Here is a 16,635-nt window from a genome sequence, read left to right on the forward strand (position 1 = left end):
TTGAAGGCTGTATTCTCGACGATACCAACGATCAAACGTTTGGGTAACTGTCCTTGGAACAGATGATCTTCGATCATGGATCGCTGTCCCTTGGGAATGGTGAAGGTTTTCACTTCCACGCGTCGTATGGGATACTTGGCGGTCGTTCTGCTCAACGTCTGACTGATATCGTTTCCCACTTTAGGTAACACTTCCACACGGCGTACGTAGAGTCTGGCTTCTTGGATTTTGGTTTTGTAACCGTCACTATCAGCCAATAAATGGAAAGCGGTACTGCTACGATTCAGTCTCAGGCGGACATCCACCCCGTTCAGCAAATACTTTTCTTGCAACCACATGTCCAAATGCAAACGATCCATCAGTTCTAAACTTGTGTCGACTCCCGTGATTCTCTTTCTTCTATCTACAAATCCATCATTGTTGTCTTTCTTTTCATCAGTTTCCAATATTTCAAACTTGGTAGGTTCGTCAGCTTCCCATACCACACAGGCAGTGAGATGAGTGTTCTTGGCATCTGTTCCGTACGTCAAGAGATTTTCCAGGTAGGCACGATAAGGGTAAGTATCCATGCTGCTACTGACCAGTTTGTTATTCAAGTACAAGTCCACTCCACTGAACAAGGAATGCATGAAATTGTTGACGGGAGCTACTGCTTCATCGTCTATAGGACCTCCAGTCTTATCTAGAATTTTGACTTTCAGGTACAAGTAACTGCTATTCAGATCGATGTAATCTTCGGGCTGTCCTTTGATTTCAAACTCGATGGGAGCGGAATCGGTCAGTGAGGAGACGGGGTGATATTCCACCCATTGGGATTCTTGCATCGTCATCATCGTGGGGGGCATGGCAAACAGGTCCAGTTCCGTCTTGGAACAAGCGCAAGATTCTCGGTGCATCATTTTTTCTCTGTGTCTCAGTAATCGAAAACGTCTAAGTCTCGAACGGTTCTTCTTTTCTTGGCCTTTCTCGCTTGAAGTCTGGTGAAAGGGTGTTTTCTTCGTCGTCTCTTTCTGCCTTGTCCTTGCTGAATGCCTGACTCGGTAGCCTGCAGGGCATTTATAGGTGTTTCTCGGCGACCCAAAATGTCTTTACCGTTTGCAGCAAGACATTTTTGCCTGCCTTCATGAAGGCTTCTTTAGGGTTTTGTTTGTCGATGATGACATTTTGGAGAAATTCTTTGTCTTGCGTCTGTGCCGCATCTTTCAAGGCGTGCAATCCGCGTGTCACCATCGGTTTCAACACCGGGGCCACCGAACGAAAGGCCGATTTTAACATATCTCCTAAACCGTGTCCTCGCTGTCGAGCAACCCCTCGGTACACTGGATACATGACTTAAGAGTCGTGAGAAAACCGTTTTCGAAAATGGAGTTTCACCGTGACTTTCCCTTTGGTGAATGGAATATTTTGTCCCAAATCTCCTTTTATAGTAATGTTGACCGTGTCCAAATACGACTTGCTGACAGGCAAATAGTGAGGATGGACAAATTCGCGGTGGACGTGGTAAGTGTTTCCACCTTCCTCGTCAGCGTTCGTGGCAGAATCCACTTTGAAAGGAATGACACGTAGTAACGGTACGGAGGTGTGTCCCACCACGTTGTACTCCACCACATCGGAATACACGAACATCAAATTCAGTCCTTGATTCAGTTCTACTGGGGTACGAAATAACTTGCTAAACGACTCGTTGTCCTAAACGATGGGTAATTCGTTTTTCTTGAGCATGGCCATTCTCATGTTCATGTCTTCGCCCAACATGTCAAACAATTCAGGACAAAATAAAATGGACATGATTTTACTCCGTTCAAATTTCATCGAGAAGCGAAGAGCTGCTTTGTGGTACTCCATGGTGACACTTTTGTTGATATGCTCCAAAGCTTTCAGAAACACGCCATTAAACCTGGTGGCTATGGTGCTGACCAAATGTTGACCACTAAAATAATAGCCTGGGGGAATAAACAAGTGATAGGTGGTGTACTTTTGTGTACGGGTTTTCTTGTCATATTTGACATTGCTATCCATCCACTGTTGCATTTGCTCGTCATGAACTTCCACATCAAAAAAATTTTGATTGGGAAGGACATTGAGGACTTGGGTCGGGTGAATGATTTCTACTAAAGCCACTTCCCAATGGGCTTCGTGATCTAAGGGGATGCCCTGAGGTAATTTGGCGGTGTAACAGCACAACGTGTTGTGGGGAAACACCTCCATGGAACTGTCGCTGGGTAAGGTTAAGTAAAATTGGTTTTGGTGACTCATAATTCCAGAGTTCTGTGGCTGTCCGAGGGGTTAGTGGACGTCAGAGGCGTGTCTCCGTCCAAAATGGGGTTCTGGTTGTGATTGGAGTGGTGACTGACACTGGCACTGGACACAAGGTTCCCGTGGTTCCCGTTCGAGGAGAATTTCAGGGAGGGATTGGGAAGCAGGTAACCGATGCAACTGCTCAATAAAATGGTCCACAATTGTTTGTCTCCTTGTTGCAAACTCAAATTGGCAATGGCTGCACCGATGACACAATACACCACGAAGATTTGGCAGAAAAAGACGATTTGCGTTTTAGGCACACGTTCTCCACACCACACCCACAAGGGTTGTTTTTGTAAATCTTGCACAGAAGAACTAGGTGAAGAAAGAGTGGTCGACGTAGCTGCGTCTGTGTGAAAGGGCATGATGGTCACTTCTTTTTATAGTCGATGACTTGCGAAGCGTCGATCCAAGAATCAAAACTGGGTGGATATCCTTTCCAACGTAATTTGACTTCTTTGACACGTCGTTTGCCCACTTTACGGGTACTGCGTTCGAGAATGCTTTCGATGTCGTACACGTCGTCTTCTTTTTTGGTGACACGTTGTAACTCGGGCAAATAAAACGTTCCTTTGAGAACTTCTCCGTTCATGTCTTCCAATTTATAGACGGCAGGATGACGGCCATGCACTCGTCCAGTGACGCGAAACAATTCGGTCGTCCAGTTAGGCAAGTAACCTTTGTCGAAAGTGCGTTTGGTTTTGCCAATGCGCACCCAATCTCCTACGGTCAACTCTCCACTTTTCTTGGGGACAGCCCTCGTCGGGGACGTACCAAACAGGCGCTCAAACACCAACACTTCGTTGTCGGGAGTCACTTCTTGCGGGGCACGTCCGATGCTTCGATGGTAAGATTGGTTGTACGCTTGCACCAGGTGCGGTAAGATGTCGATGTACTTCAGAGTGTGGTGATGCGTAAAATATTTCCACATGCGTTCTTTCAAAGTGCGTTGAAAACGTTCCACGATGCTGGCTTTGGTTTCGGGATTCTCGGTGGTAAAAAAATGAATGTCACGTTTCTTTAATTCTTTTTGGAAAGCTTGGTTCAGAAATTCGGTGCCTTTGTCCGTTTGCCATCGAAGAGGGTGACGACCGCTTTGTTTCAACACCCGTTGCAGGGCTGGCACTAACTCGCTGCTCGATTTGGAAGTCAAGGGCACAACCCAGGCAAATTTGGAAAAGACGTCGATGACACAAAACAAATATTTGTAGCCACGATTGTAGCTGGCCAAATGAGAGACATCGGCTAAATCGGCTTGCCATTGATGATCGATGCCTTCCACTCGGGTGCGACTTCTGGCAAACTTGCGACGAATGGGTTTGTATAAAGTGTAGGTAGCTTGTTCTTGTAACCATCGTTGCACTTGAGGTAAACGGAGACTTTTCAGTCGACTTTTGGCAGCACGATACAATTTTTGAACTCCTGCGTAACCTGCAGGATGGGAGGGATCGTAGTAAATGCTGGCTAAGACTTTTTCCATTTTTTTGTGTTTGTGTGTTAATAAGGCACCCACTCTTGGAGGATGCTACTCTTTTTCTCTTGGGGTATTTTCTTGGATTGCAATGCTTTGCGTGTGCGACCGGCAATAGGTGTTGAAGAGGAGGATGTCTGAGCGGGGGATATCGGTTCTTGTTTCACTTCTGTCTTCACTTTCTTTTTCTCTTGTGATGAAGAAGGGGTGGCCATCATCTTTTTAATCCATCCAATTCTGGAGGTAGGAGGTGTTGTTAACTTGCGTACTTTTTCTGGTGGAGTTTGAAACCCTTCTTCTTCTTCTTCTTTTCCTTTTTCTGTCTTGGTCACTGGTAGTGATGGTACTGGTACTGGTACTGGTGATGGTGCTGAACTTTTCATCAAGCTCTTAAAATCTTTCAGAGTGGGTAGAGCTGTTTCGTCTAAAGCTTTCTGGTGAAAGAGTTGCAGTCGTTGCAAGAGTTGACCGTACTTTTGCGATTTTTCTGTTTCGGACAAATCTTGGCGATCCATCAAAGACTGCAATTCGTGTTGTAACTGGGACATCTCGCTCAAATTGGGATTGGGAGGTAAATGCGGGGTGCGTTGTTCTTGCCACCGATGGTATTCCATCCATCGTTTGTAAGGCACTAAAGCCAGTTTTCGTCCTTCCATGGGGTTGTCAGGGGTCGATTCTGAGATCTTGGGACTTCCGAGGGCCTTTTTATCTTGCTCCCACCAGTCCTCCCAACATGGTTCCTAAGACTCCTTTCAGTATGGGACCTAACAAGAGGGGTAAAATACCTCCACGTTGGACCAACATCTTCTTCTTTTGACGAATGGGAATTTTCTTTTGAACCATTTGGCGAAGAACGTGACGATGTTTACCTAAGCATTGTTTCTGGTGTTTGGACAAAGGGATCGTGCCTTTCAAGACGTTCAAACAACATTCGCACACGGTATCGATGACCTCTTTGGAGGCCGTTTGAATGAGTTTTTTTCGTAGGGGTGGAGAAGCTTTGGACAGGACAGATAACATGTCCCCATGTTTGGCTAAACGTGGTGGCAGTCCTTTCCTTTTCTTTCCTTGGGGTTTTCTGGAGGGTGACATCTTAGAGTCTTCAGGAGCACCAAAAACACTGATACCCTACTTGATCACACGCCTTTTTTATACTGGAACGCGTCGCCACTGATTGTCTTTACGTCGTATCAGTTTGAGGACAGGCATGACACGTCGTGCAGGGGTAGGTAACGGACTAAATCGAGCCAGTTCTTGCTTGGACAAATCCAGTAAACTTTGTAACATGCCCGATCTTTCATGGACTTTGATTTTGGGAGAAGGTACTTTGTGAGCAGCAGCCACTGCCACTAAATTGGAGGGTCCTGCCACTGGGAAAGTTCTTTTTGGGGTCATCAAGGGAGAAGTTCTTGGTGTAATCAACGTCTCCAAGTACTCTTCAGTTCCTGGTGTCATCAACGGAGAAATGGACGAACGTGAGGATGCCGGAGACGCAGTCACCGCCGTGTCAGGTCGTGGTTTGCGAGTGTAAGGTTGCGTCCTGGCCGAAGTGCCTCTCTTGCGACTAGTTTTCTTCTGTGGACTTTTCTTTTTCTGGGGACTTTTACTCTTGTTTCTTTTTCTGGGGGCTTCTTTTCTTTTTCCGGGGTGGTTTCTGGTCAGAGGAGGGTCCCGCCACGGGAGAAGTTTTTCTTCTTGGGGACCTGGTCTTTTTCTTTTTCTTCTTGGGGCTTCGTTGGATTTTTTTCTTGAGTATAACTTTAGGGGCATTAGGATCCCATCTTAAGAGAGAGCGAATGATGACCCCTCCTAGAGTACCGCTCCCTCCAGGTTTCAAAATGATTTGTTTTTTGGTTTGAGTGTCGATGCGGAGATCGGCCAGTTGGACCAAAGCGACTTTGTTTCGATCGAAAAAGCGTTTAGTTTGATGAGGAATCTGAATGATTCCTTGGAGTATTTGACGTGCCGTCACCGTGAACCATCGTAAGACTTCTTTGAGACTAGCTTCTAAGACACGAGCTCGTGTTTGTGGATTTTTTTCTCGACTGATGCCATACAAGGCACGAATCAATTTGACAGGAAGATGCTACTGAAGGGACGTCATGTTCACATTGTGTGAGACAGACGAAAAAGGGTCTAAGGTTTTTATAGATTTTTTATGGGGAGTGAAATGAAGTCGAGGACGGAGACGTGTACAGGACAGCCCCTCCGTCTTGGCACCAGTGGTGAAACAAGTGGGTACGAAATCGCAAATCCTCGGGAGTCGTAGGTTTCAAATCGACGAGTAAATAGGCGTGTGGTGTTTGAGTGGCATCGTCGTACGCCTGAGTCAGCCAAGGCGTTCCTAACTGTTTGGCTAAGACTTGCACTTGCGATTTATCTCGAGGGCTTTTAAACAAGACCACGTAATGCGCATTGAGACTGATGGTGCGATGGGCTTTACTTTGTTGAAACAAATTTTGGGTGATGTAAACGACACTGGCATTACGGTGATGCCCTTTGCGCGTGAACCACAATTTAATTTCTTCTTCGTCTTCTCCTAACATGTCGTCGAAAATGATCAAATGGGTTTGACGGGAGTCAGAGACGATGCCGTCGTCTTCTTTAGGAATGCCTTCCACAAACACGATGGAATCGCCTTGACTTTCTCGCAAGAGGTTGTAGGCCGATTGCCACTCTTTGTAACACCACACGATCCGTTGAGGTAGCAGATCGATCAAATGATGTTTATGTTTGATCAAACGTTTGACGAATTCGGTTTTGCCTGAACCGCTAGATCCAGCAATGAGCAGTTAAAGGGATGGCGAAGATACAAAGCCTCCCAACTGGCACGATCTAAGTGTTCGTCGATGACTTTGACAGTAGAGGAAGAGGGAGCAGAGACAGCAGAGGTAGCCATTGTGTGAAAAATGTCACTTGTGACACGAAAACAAACAAGACAAGAGTTTATATACTTTTTCAGAATACGTTTATTGAATGTTTTTTTGTTCAGACATGAATACGAAAGACAAAAATACATAAAAGCCAAAGGCTTAAGTACAAGAATAAAAGGCACATGATGACCATTAACGTGGAATAAAAACAAGTGTCTGTACAACAACAACATGTTTTGGGTAATGTTCTAACCAGTTCTATAGTAGGGGGTAAGGTCACACAAGTGTCCTCCCGAAAGGGTCTTTCAGGCCTGTCCACGACAGTCCTGTCCTGGGTGACGGGTTCTTCTGGCACCGTCACTAACACGGGTTGAAAAGTAACTTTTTTCCTTGAACAACTCTCGTGCATACTGGGCCACTTCTTGGGTCCAAGCCTCAAAACCCCATTCTTTCCAGGCACGGACATCTGTCCAATGGGGATGTAAGTCACAAGCTACACACATATCGTCATACACGTCTTGGGTAGCTAAAAGTTGACGAATCATTTTTTCCTGTTGAGGTCGAGAAGTATCCAGATGAAAACGCAAGGCTTTGAGCAAAAGAAGTTTTTCGTGACCATTTAAGGCCATTGAGGTGGTAAGTACTGATCGTAAAGAGTCCACAAAGAATCGGCTGGTAAACGAAATCCCAGAAAACAAGTCACTAAGACACACACCAATTGTCGTCCCAAATTGAATGGATACAGTTCTTGTAATAATCGATGGTAATGATCCACGGTTTGAATATGGTCATTGAGTTTCTTCCACGGAATCTGTTCAATAATATATGACATAATCCGTGGCATGGCAACTTGATTTTATAGTGTCTTTGTTTCGGAAGCAATAAAGGTAATTTCTAACCAAACATGTTCGTTCTCCAGTAGGGAATTTAAATGTTACATACTGTAACTGAAACGTCAGAGTTTGTCTAGATGTTTCGTCTTTTTCTAAGCAGATTCCATGTAACAAATGTTGGTAATCCTTTAACACGTCTTCCTCAATACGTTGCAGTAAGTGAATCTCGAAGTAACCAAAATTACGAACGTCTAGTCCATCATCATCCCCAAACTGAAAGTGTTCAACAAGGTCTGACCACTGAAAAAATTTCTGACGAATCAGTCCTCTTATACCATTCAGGTACCAGTGGTTAAAGATCTGGTGACGTAACGGATGCAATTGTTCTTTACGTTTCATTTGTATTTTCACCAGCTCTCGGTAAATCCTTTCTCTCAACTCCTCAGGCAAGCCCAAAATGTTCTCTTGTAAAGTATCCATAAGTATATACACTGTTTTTGGAATCGTTGGGTGGTGGCCAATAGCCTCGTTTAACTTTGTGCCTAATGTAATATCCACTCATAATCAGTCTTCTTGTACTTTGGAACAGAGCATAATTTAAAAACGGACGAATCACTTTGAGTTTGCGTTTCACTTGTATTTTGATCAGTTCTCGGTAAATGCGTTCTCTCAACTCCACAGGCAAAGCACGAATGTTCTCTAGCAAAGTATCCATGAATAGGTCATACTAAATCCTCTTTGGTCTGACACAAGAAATGTACTCTTTGCACAAACATGGTTTTACTTCAGTGTCGAATTTAAATCGTTTAGTCACTAATTTGCACATTACAATTCGTTCAGAAGTTTCCTCTTTCACTAAGTTGACATTGTGTTCAAGATGTTGGTAATTCGTTAACTCTTCCTCTGGAATTCGATGCAGTACGTTTACAATGATGTACGTAGAATCGTCCATAACAAACCAATCCTTTTTAAAACTAGAGGATCGTTGATCAATGTCTGTCCGATGGAACACTTTCAATTGAATCAATCCTTGTATAGCCTTCAGGTCCCAGTGGTTCAAACACCGGTGACGTAACGGATGCAATTGTTCTTTACGTTTCACTTGTATTTTGACCAGCTCTCGGTAAATGCGTTCTCTTAACTCTACAGGCAAAGCACGAATGTTCTCTTGTAAAGTATCCATGAACAGATTATGGTATGTTACTTCAATGTCTCGGTCCCACTATGGGTAAGTAATGACAATTCGGTGACCATCGAGCATGTTCTACGTAGGCCGAATCTTGCGGTTCCCAGTGGTGAAGTGACACACCGCAACTGAAGCACTTGACTTTATCTCCTTCGCCCAAGTAGAAAAATCCGGCTCTGGCTAATTCTTCGGGGGTCGGTCCTCCAAGATACTTAGGCCATTTTCCTTTGAACGATTGAAGACGATTTTCAAAGTCGCAGTATTCCGACAAACGCACAGGAAACGAATATTCGTCTTTCACAGGTTCGTTTCGATGAGGGTTGAGTGACATGGGCAGGAGTTTGCTCAGGGCTGGATGATATCCGTAGGGGGGGGGGGTAGACGTGAAGGTGAACATTCCCCTTTAAAACGAAGCCCAGTAAAATGTCCAAGAGGACGAGCGGCATCACTTTCGCATCCCTCAGGTTTGACACGCACAGCATCCCTTTCCATGATAGGGGTAGTGACACTAAAGTTCCCATGATGCTTTACGGCATCGCTAAGGTCACAGCGTACAGCATCGTACCCATCGCAAGGCTCACAATCGCATTCCACTTCCGAAGCCTCACACTTGAATTGTGCCTTTCTAAACAACTTGTTCTGTGTTTCTCTGAAAGTATTCATCTTGTTCGCTCGGTCTTGGTAGTCACAATGAACTATCGATCTTGCCTAGGGTTCCTTTTTATATACAGACCAATAACGACGTGACCGTATGGCAACGTAAAGTGATTGGGAAGTCTCACTCGCTTCTGGTACACGATTTGATAGACTTTTTCCAAGGGTCGACTGACGATGTGGTGAGTGGGTAAACGTACAATCTTGTTCGGTTGATAGGTGGTCACTTTAAAGTTTCCATCCTCTCCCGATTGCAAGGCTTCTTTCAATACCCCAAAGTTGACCACTCGACTGGTACGATAATTCAGAGTCAGTCCTTTCACTTTGCACGTCGTGTGCACTTCTCCTTGTTTGTCCCGGTATTCGTAGCCGTAATTTTTGGGGCCGCCACTGACGAAACTTAGAATCTTGTCGTCGGGATGTTCGTCTGTCCAGGCTCCTAAACGGTCTCCTTCGATGTCAGGGTGATGTTGAATCGGGTGATGGATGTAAATGCAACTGTCCGTGTCAAAGTACAGGACGCGTTCCCCTAACAGTTCTAAAGCTTCGTACAATTTTAAGCGAGCATGAGCTGTCACGTAAGCCGCAATGATGACATTTCCAAAAGGGTCGTCTTGTACAAAGTCCAGATCTTCTTCATAATTGACCAAGATCAAATTCTCTCGAACGACGTATACGTGTTTCATGTATTTGGTTTTGTCGTGAATCATCTGGAAGTAGCGGGAAGGTTCTGCCAAATATTCCGTCTTGGGTAAACACGGTCGTTGTGCCATTTTACCCCACAAGCAATTTAACATCACTTTGGCAAACGATCGCCTGCCTTCGTTTTTTTCGATGTGGTCTAAAGAGATGCCTTCTTGTTCGTAGTATTTCTCTTTGAATTGTATTTGGTCTTCGGGAGTGTGACACCAAGAAGGATGGATCGTTTTCTGAATTTCCGTCATGTTGAATCACTGTCGCATAGATTGACTGTACACAAGCACTAGCGAAACTATATAGACCACGTGACGTCACAGACTGCTCTCTTCGGATTGGATGTGGGCTGACTGAATTTTGTAACGCGTGTTCGGATTGGTGAATGAACTCAATCCGTTTCAATCCTTCCTCTACCTATAAATAAGCGCAGTTCACTGCATTGATTCACCTGTTCTCGTCGCTTCAAGATGTGGACCACAGTTGAATCATCCACCCTTGTGTCTTCCATGATGTTTAGGACGGACATGCTCATGTATGTCCGGTCCAAGTGGACCGTTGTGCACAGGACAAACACCAGCCTGTGGATACGTAGGATCTACGTTGAAAGACAAGGATGCCTGAAAAGAGTGCTGATTTACGGGCCAACAGTGAGACGCAGCCTAAGGACAAGAAGAAGACCAATGCGGTGCCCTTTATGTTAATGAATACATTAAAATAAACCCAAAGGCCCTTTTCAGGGCCAGCCATATTTCTCGAAAAGAGAATGACTTTTCAATTGCCTACCCCTTTTTTTAAAAATTTTCTTTTTAAAAACAAATCCCATGTTCAATTCCCCTTGTCCCTAAACAAGCCCAAACTCTATTCCCCATGTTAAATTCCCCTTGAGGCTAAAGTGACCCAAGGCTATTTCCCATGTTAAATTCCCCTTGAGGCTAAAACGACCCACGATTTTTCTCCATGTTAAATTTCCATTGAGGCTAAAACGACCCAGGGGTCTCTGTAATGCTTTTTTCCATTGAGGCTAAAGTGACCCTATTCACTACTTATATGTATTGTGGACTTTTGTCTAAAATTATATTTTTGATATATGTATTGTGGACTTTTGTTTAAAAGTATATGATTGACATATGTATTGTGAACTTTTGTCTAAAAGTATATGATTGAAATATGTATTGTGGACTTCTGTCTAAATGTATATTACTGATATCTGTATTGTTGACTTTTGGCTATAGGTATATGATTGATATATGTATTGTGGACTTCTGTCTGTATGTATATGATTGAAACAAATGTATGTACTTGATACCTTTTTCAGGATCTGTGTCATATGGAATCCTGCATGCTTGGATAAAGAATATTTTGGGCTTTCCAGCCAGAGAGGGATTTTTACTGAATCTGTCGATGATGTCCGTGGTAAATACGTATTCTTCATCTGAGCACATAAGCGCATGTTCATACTGCTGGGTATGTCTTCGTATCTCCTCGCCATGTGTGCTGATAGCAAACACAAATAAATCAGTATCATTATAATCCATTTTGGCATTCTCTGTCAGAACGTTTTCCAGTTCCGACTTTTTGAGGTTTAACTCTTGCTTTTCGTTGAGTTGTTCAAATCCTAGTTTATCCATGAACACATGTTTTAGGTTAGCTAGATCCTTCTCGGCTCCTTTACGTCGGGGTTCTCTCTCAAAATATTCATTAACAACAAGTACGACTTTACCTTTCATATGATCTTTGTCGCAATACCGAGGAAATAAATCTAGATTTGGTTTTTCTTCAGTCTCCTCACTCGCATTCGTGTTACTGTTGGAATCCTGTGCTTTGCTGTCTTTGGTGATATTCGTTGGGTTTACTTCACTTTCCATTTTAATGTGAGAATCTTCCATTATAGTACAATCTAACCTGGCAGACTTTAGTTGCTTTTTATTACATAATATTTCTTATACAGATCTAGACTTCATCTGTTTTTGCTTTCACCTGCACTGGAGAAAACCTAGAAGGTTGACACACACCAAAGGTAACAAGGCTTTTGCAGTATTCTTTTGCCGTCGATAGTTTGAAAATAAATCCTGCAATAATTATATATCATCAGTATTTGTTTATATACATTTTCTAAACGAGGCATGCATACGTCTAAAGGAAGCCATAGACAATGGGATAAGATAAATGTTCAGGCAAGGATGAGACGCCAAATCATTCACTAACACTTACAAAGAGTGTGTCAGTGAATAATATATGCTATCACACACACACGCGCGCATGATCTACATTGGCTTTTCTCCATGACTGTAGATTATGGATATCTGTATTTTGTACTTGTCTTTGTCAAAAATCAAGTTAGGGATCTGCCTGACCAGTGACATTTAGTTTGTAAACAACATTATACATAGCTAATATTTCTCTATGAGCATGTATTATATATCCAGATCATCGTCGATGACAACTTTGATGGTTTTAAAGAGGAGACTGACCTACATCCTGGCTCTATTATTGTGTCTTAGCTTTTTTATATCATAGTGTTTACTTCAAACATTACCCATTCTTGACTTTACATCTGAAGAAGAATCAATCTTCATTTTTTTTATTTTATTTATTTGGTTGGATTTATTGATTCAAATTAGTATTCACTGGAAGGACCAAGAGCCCAATCATATCTTGGAGTGGAACGTTAATTTAGAATTATAGTGAATTCAGAAAACGACATTTTGGATTGTATTATCTTGATACATCAAAACACTTAGCCCATCATCACCCTCCAGGCAACTGGCACATTTACATGTTCGAGACTAGATGCACATCAACACATTCAATATTGGAATTTATTTTGAATACCACTGTAAATCAATTGTAACTTCACACATTTGGACTCGTGATAGAACTTTAAGGACCGTTTGGGATTTAATTCACAATACTCTAAGTTCTTTGTATTATATGGAAATTAATTGCTTGAATTTGACAAAACACGCTGGTTCTTGCATTTTTCTGTTATTTAGTTTGAGACCATAATGTCGAAACAGAAAATTTGTATTGTTTTTGGTTTTTCATAATGACTGTATGTTAAGTTTATTTATATTTGTACCTGACCTTGTCCAAAATCAGGTTAATGGTCTCCCTTAAGAGTGACATTTATCTTTTGTTAACAACATAATACATACTATGATTTATGGTGTAGGTGATGATTTTGATAATTCAACTGTGCATCTTTGATATGAAGATGCTGATGTAGGAGGGGCACAAGGTCAGATACAAGTTATGACGATTATTAAACTTGCTAATGGCTTTTTAGAGCAAACTCCATGTTACAGTGCTAGCACTGCAAGCCTATTTCATCACTTGTATAAGGAAGACACAAAGGAAGGCAATGAAATAAGCAAAATAAAATATCAGTCAGAAAGATATAACTTCAGAATAAAAGCTAAATGAACTCTATTATGAAACATATAATCGCGAAAAGTTCAAATTAATTCTTGCACGCAGCACAATGGCAGACCAGATGGAAACGGAGTTGCTGGCCACACATTAAGTTGAAGAATAAAAATGCCATAAATTGGTGCTATCTGTTGAACAGACAGAACCTAAATATCACACGGAAACTACTCTTGTACAAAGCAAACAATTAACAGTACCAGAGGAAACAGAAAAATGAGAACAACTGACAGTAATGAGCAGTTTGATAAGCAAGTAAAATAAATGAGACAGTAACTGACAAATACTGCGTAAAAATTCAAAGTGAATACCTTCCATCTGCAGCGAAAATATTTGTTATACCAACCCGAAAATCTACTCTATACGTTCTGATGCGGTAACGTATGAAAAACAGACTGAAGATTTAAAACATGACACTAACAATAAAACTGACCCAAACAGAAAAAAGCTGTAATGCAAATAACAGTTGGAAAGAGCCAAAGAAAACCAAGCAAGTAGTAAAAAATCAAACATAACTGAAACGATCTTTCAGAGACAATCTTTAAAAAATTAAAGACAAATCACTTTTAGGTGAATGTATATCGTACACACACACACACACACACATACACACACACACACACACATATATATATATATATATATATATATATATATATATATATATATATATATATATATATATATATATATATATATATATATATATATATATATATATACACACATATATATATATATATATATATATATATATATATATATATATATATATATATATATATACACGTCATTGTCAGTTTTATATGTAATTTGCAATATTGGTCAACTCAATTCAACTGTGACCCTTCTGCTGTTTCCAATATAAATTTCCAAGACATCGTTTATCTATAATGAAATCTTTTTTCAACTCTTTTGAGGTGAGATCGTTAGGCCTTTCTCACTATATTTATATGCTTTTTTTATACACCACACACCCCTGCTGACTTTCAGCATTTATTTACCTGTAAAACAGTTACTAGGCGATATTCTATTACCCTAATTCCTGTCTGAGTATTCCAGTGTTGTTTAATGTAGAATTTGTGTATAATCGCATCCCTATTCTGGATGGTTTTGTGATTGTTTAATTTACTTTTAAAATACCTTAAGTCTAGTTGATTTAATATATTTGTGATCTTCTCTTAGATTATACTGAAATATTAAAATATTAAACACCATAAGAGGTATATGTAATCTACTACTGAGTAGAAAACTCAACGTGTCAAAGTCCAATGTACAGCTGTATGTTCACAGGTGTTACAGATATTACAACTGATATGGATAGTCATTTATAATGTCGATAAATAATAACTGTGCAGTCACGTAATAAACAGGCCCATAATGCGAGGTCTTCTGATGTCTTCAAAGTCAAGGTACATGATATCTCTAAATTAATCTGTAGACTTAAATATCAACTTTTTTAAATTGTTGGCACATATAAATTGTATTTGAAACAACGGACAGACTAGTTTTCCTTTCTGTTGGAGCCGATCGTGTATACTTTTTGATTATGTGGGTTAGTTATTTAAAAAAAGAACCAAGCAACCCCAACCCCTATTCGACACTCAAAACCCAGTTTATTAAGTCACCTTGTACCTCGAAACATAAGGGCTCGTGTCTTTACTTTGAATTTACAAATGCATGTATGTACTATATTGTTATATAGCAGAGACTCGTATTACTTGTTGCTTACAGTTAACACATATTCCAAGTCATATAGCGATATATACTGTACAGCACATACATGATTTTATATATAGGTCATTGGTAAGAAACAATACTAGCTCCTGTGCACCAATATAGTTCAACACAGTTTCTATTATTGGACAATGTATCGTTAAAAAAGCGTGCAGGATTAGGTACTCTGACGGTAGATTAGAAATAAACCATGAACATCTATGAAACTATTAGTAAATTATGCGTTGTTCTATCAGTGCCGGCTTAAAACCTGTGGAGGCCCTTGTGCAGTCGAAATCTTAGGGCCCCCATCGCAAATTATCTCCTAAAATGTTTTATCAATATTATTTTGATCCGTTGTCGCGGGGCCCATAAGTGACATGGGGCAAATTGGCCGGTTTCTACTCTGCCTATTTGGTAATCCGGCACTGTGTTCTATCACGTAACTGACATTGTCAAGTTACGGGATTTGTAAGGTTGTTATGTGAACACGAAGCGTAACAGTTAACTTTCTCAACGCATCGCTGTTACATATCGGACGGTGTTTTCATAACTTTACAGTCTGATAGTTCAACAATCGCACAAGTATGTACACTTACCTTCAATACATCAAATTCTGCTTAACTATGTGGCATTTGTTATAAAATTCGAAATGGATTGTTCTGCTTTACCGCTCATGTGTTCACTGTTTATCATAATGTACGCGTGTGTAATATAAACGAGGAGAACGACACCCAGTTGTCAACAATTGAAGTAAGCTAACAGTGCTCCAAGTGCTCATTTTGAGAATCGTAAAAGAGATCATTCCACTTTGCTACGTACCGCCTTACTGTCTCGCTTAACGGTACATCGGTAGTTTCCGTAAGTAACGAATGTACAGAAGAAAAAAAAACTTACGATTAAACGAATTTCATGTTATTAACACTGCGTTTCCATTTTTCATTGAAAATAATTCATTTATTTTTACCAAACAGTTTTATTTATCACATAAATTTTGAATATATAATTATAATTATAATTATGATTCTCTTTCACATGTTGTACACGTGTCACATACGCCAACGTGGTGACCAAATGGAATATTTTCAATGATAATCGGGCAAATGCAACATTTGAATTTTGAGAGAAAAAATTATTTTCATATTCCTTTTGCTATTTACTAGCAGATATTAGTAACTTGCATATATATCTCTGTGTGTGTGTGTGTGTGTGTGTGTGTGTGTGTGTGTGTGTGTGTGTGTGTGTTCCCACACTATTCCATCGCTCCCGTGGCTTAAGTGGTTAAGTCGTCCGCCTCGGACGGGGGAGGTCGCAGGTTCGAGTCGAGGCATACCAAAGTCTCCTAAAAATGGTACTAGCATCTGCCTCGCTAGGTTAGTGTTAGGACTGGTCAGTCTGGTGTCAGGATGATGTGACTGTGTGGGACATGATGCTACATGTCAGCGGCATGATACCCCAGTGCTGGACATCTCTATAAAC

The 16,635-nt window shown here is 41.2% G+C and overlaps 1 protein-coding gene across 1 annotated transcript in view; it reads right to left on the bottom strand.

The window, feature by feature from the left end:
- The window catches only part of LOC149806069 (uncharacterized), a 31,459-nt gene extending 15,416 nt beyond the window's left edge, over nt 1–16,043 (bottom strand). Inside the window, exons 1-2 of the mRNA XM_089950946.1 lie at nt 15,756–16,043; nt 11,321–12,083 (exon numbers count right to left, since the gene is read on the bottom strand). Coding sequence (XP_089807072.1) covers nt 11,321–11,900 — 580 coding nt within the window. The 5' untranslated portion in view covers nt 11,901–12,083; nt 15,756–16,043. The remainder of the gene's footprint in view (nt 1–11,320; nt 12,084–15,755) is intronic.
- Between the last annotated feature and the right edge of the window lie 592 nt (nt 16,044–16,635).

This window comes from Sinohyriopsis cumingii, chromosome 2, assembly GCF_028554795.1.
Source record: "Sinohyriopsis cumingii isolate HCF-2022 chromosome 2, ASM2855479v2, whole genome shotgun sequence".
In the NCBI taxonomy this organism is placed as follows: Eukaryota; Metazoa; Mollusca; class Bivalvia; order Unionida; family Unionidae; genus Sinohyriopsis; species Sinohyriopsis cumingii.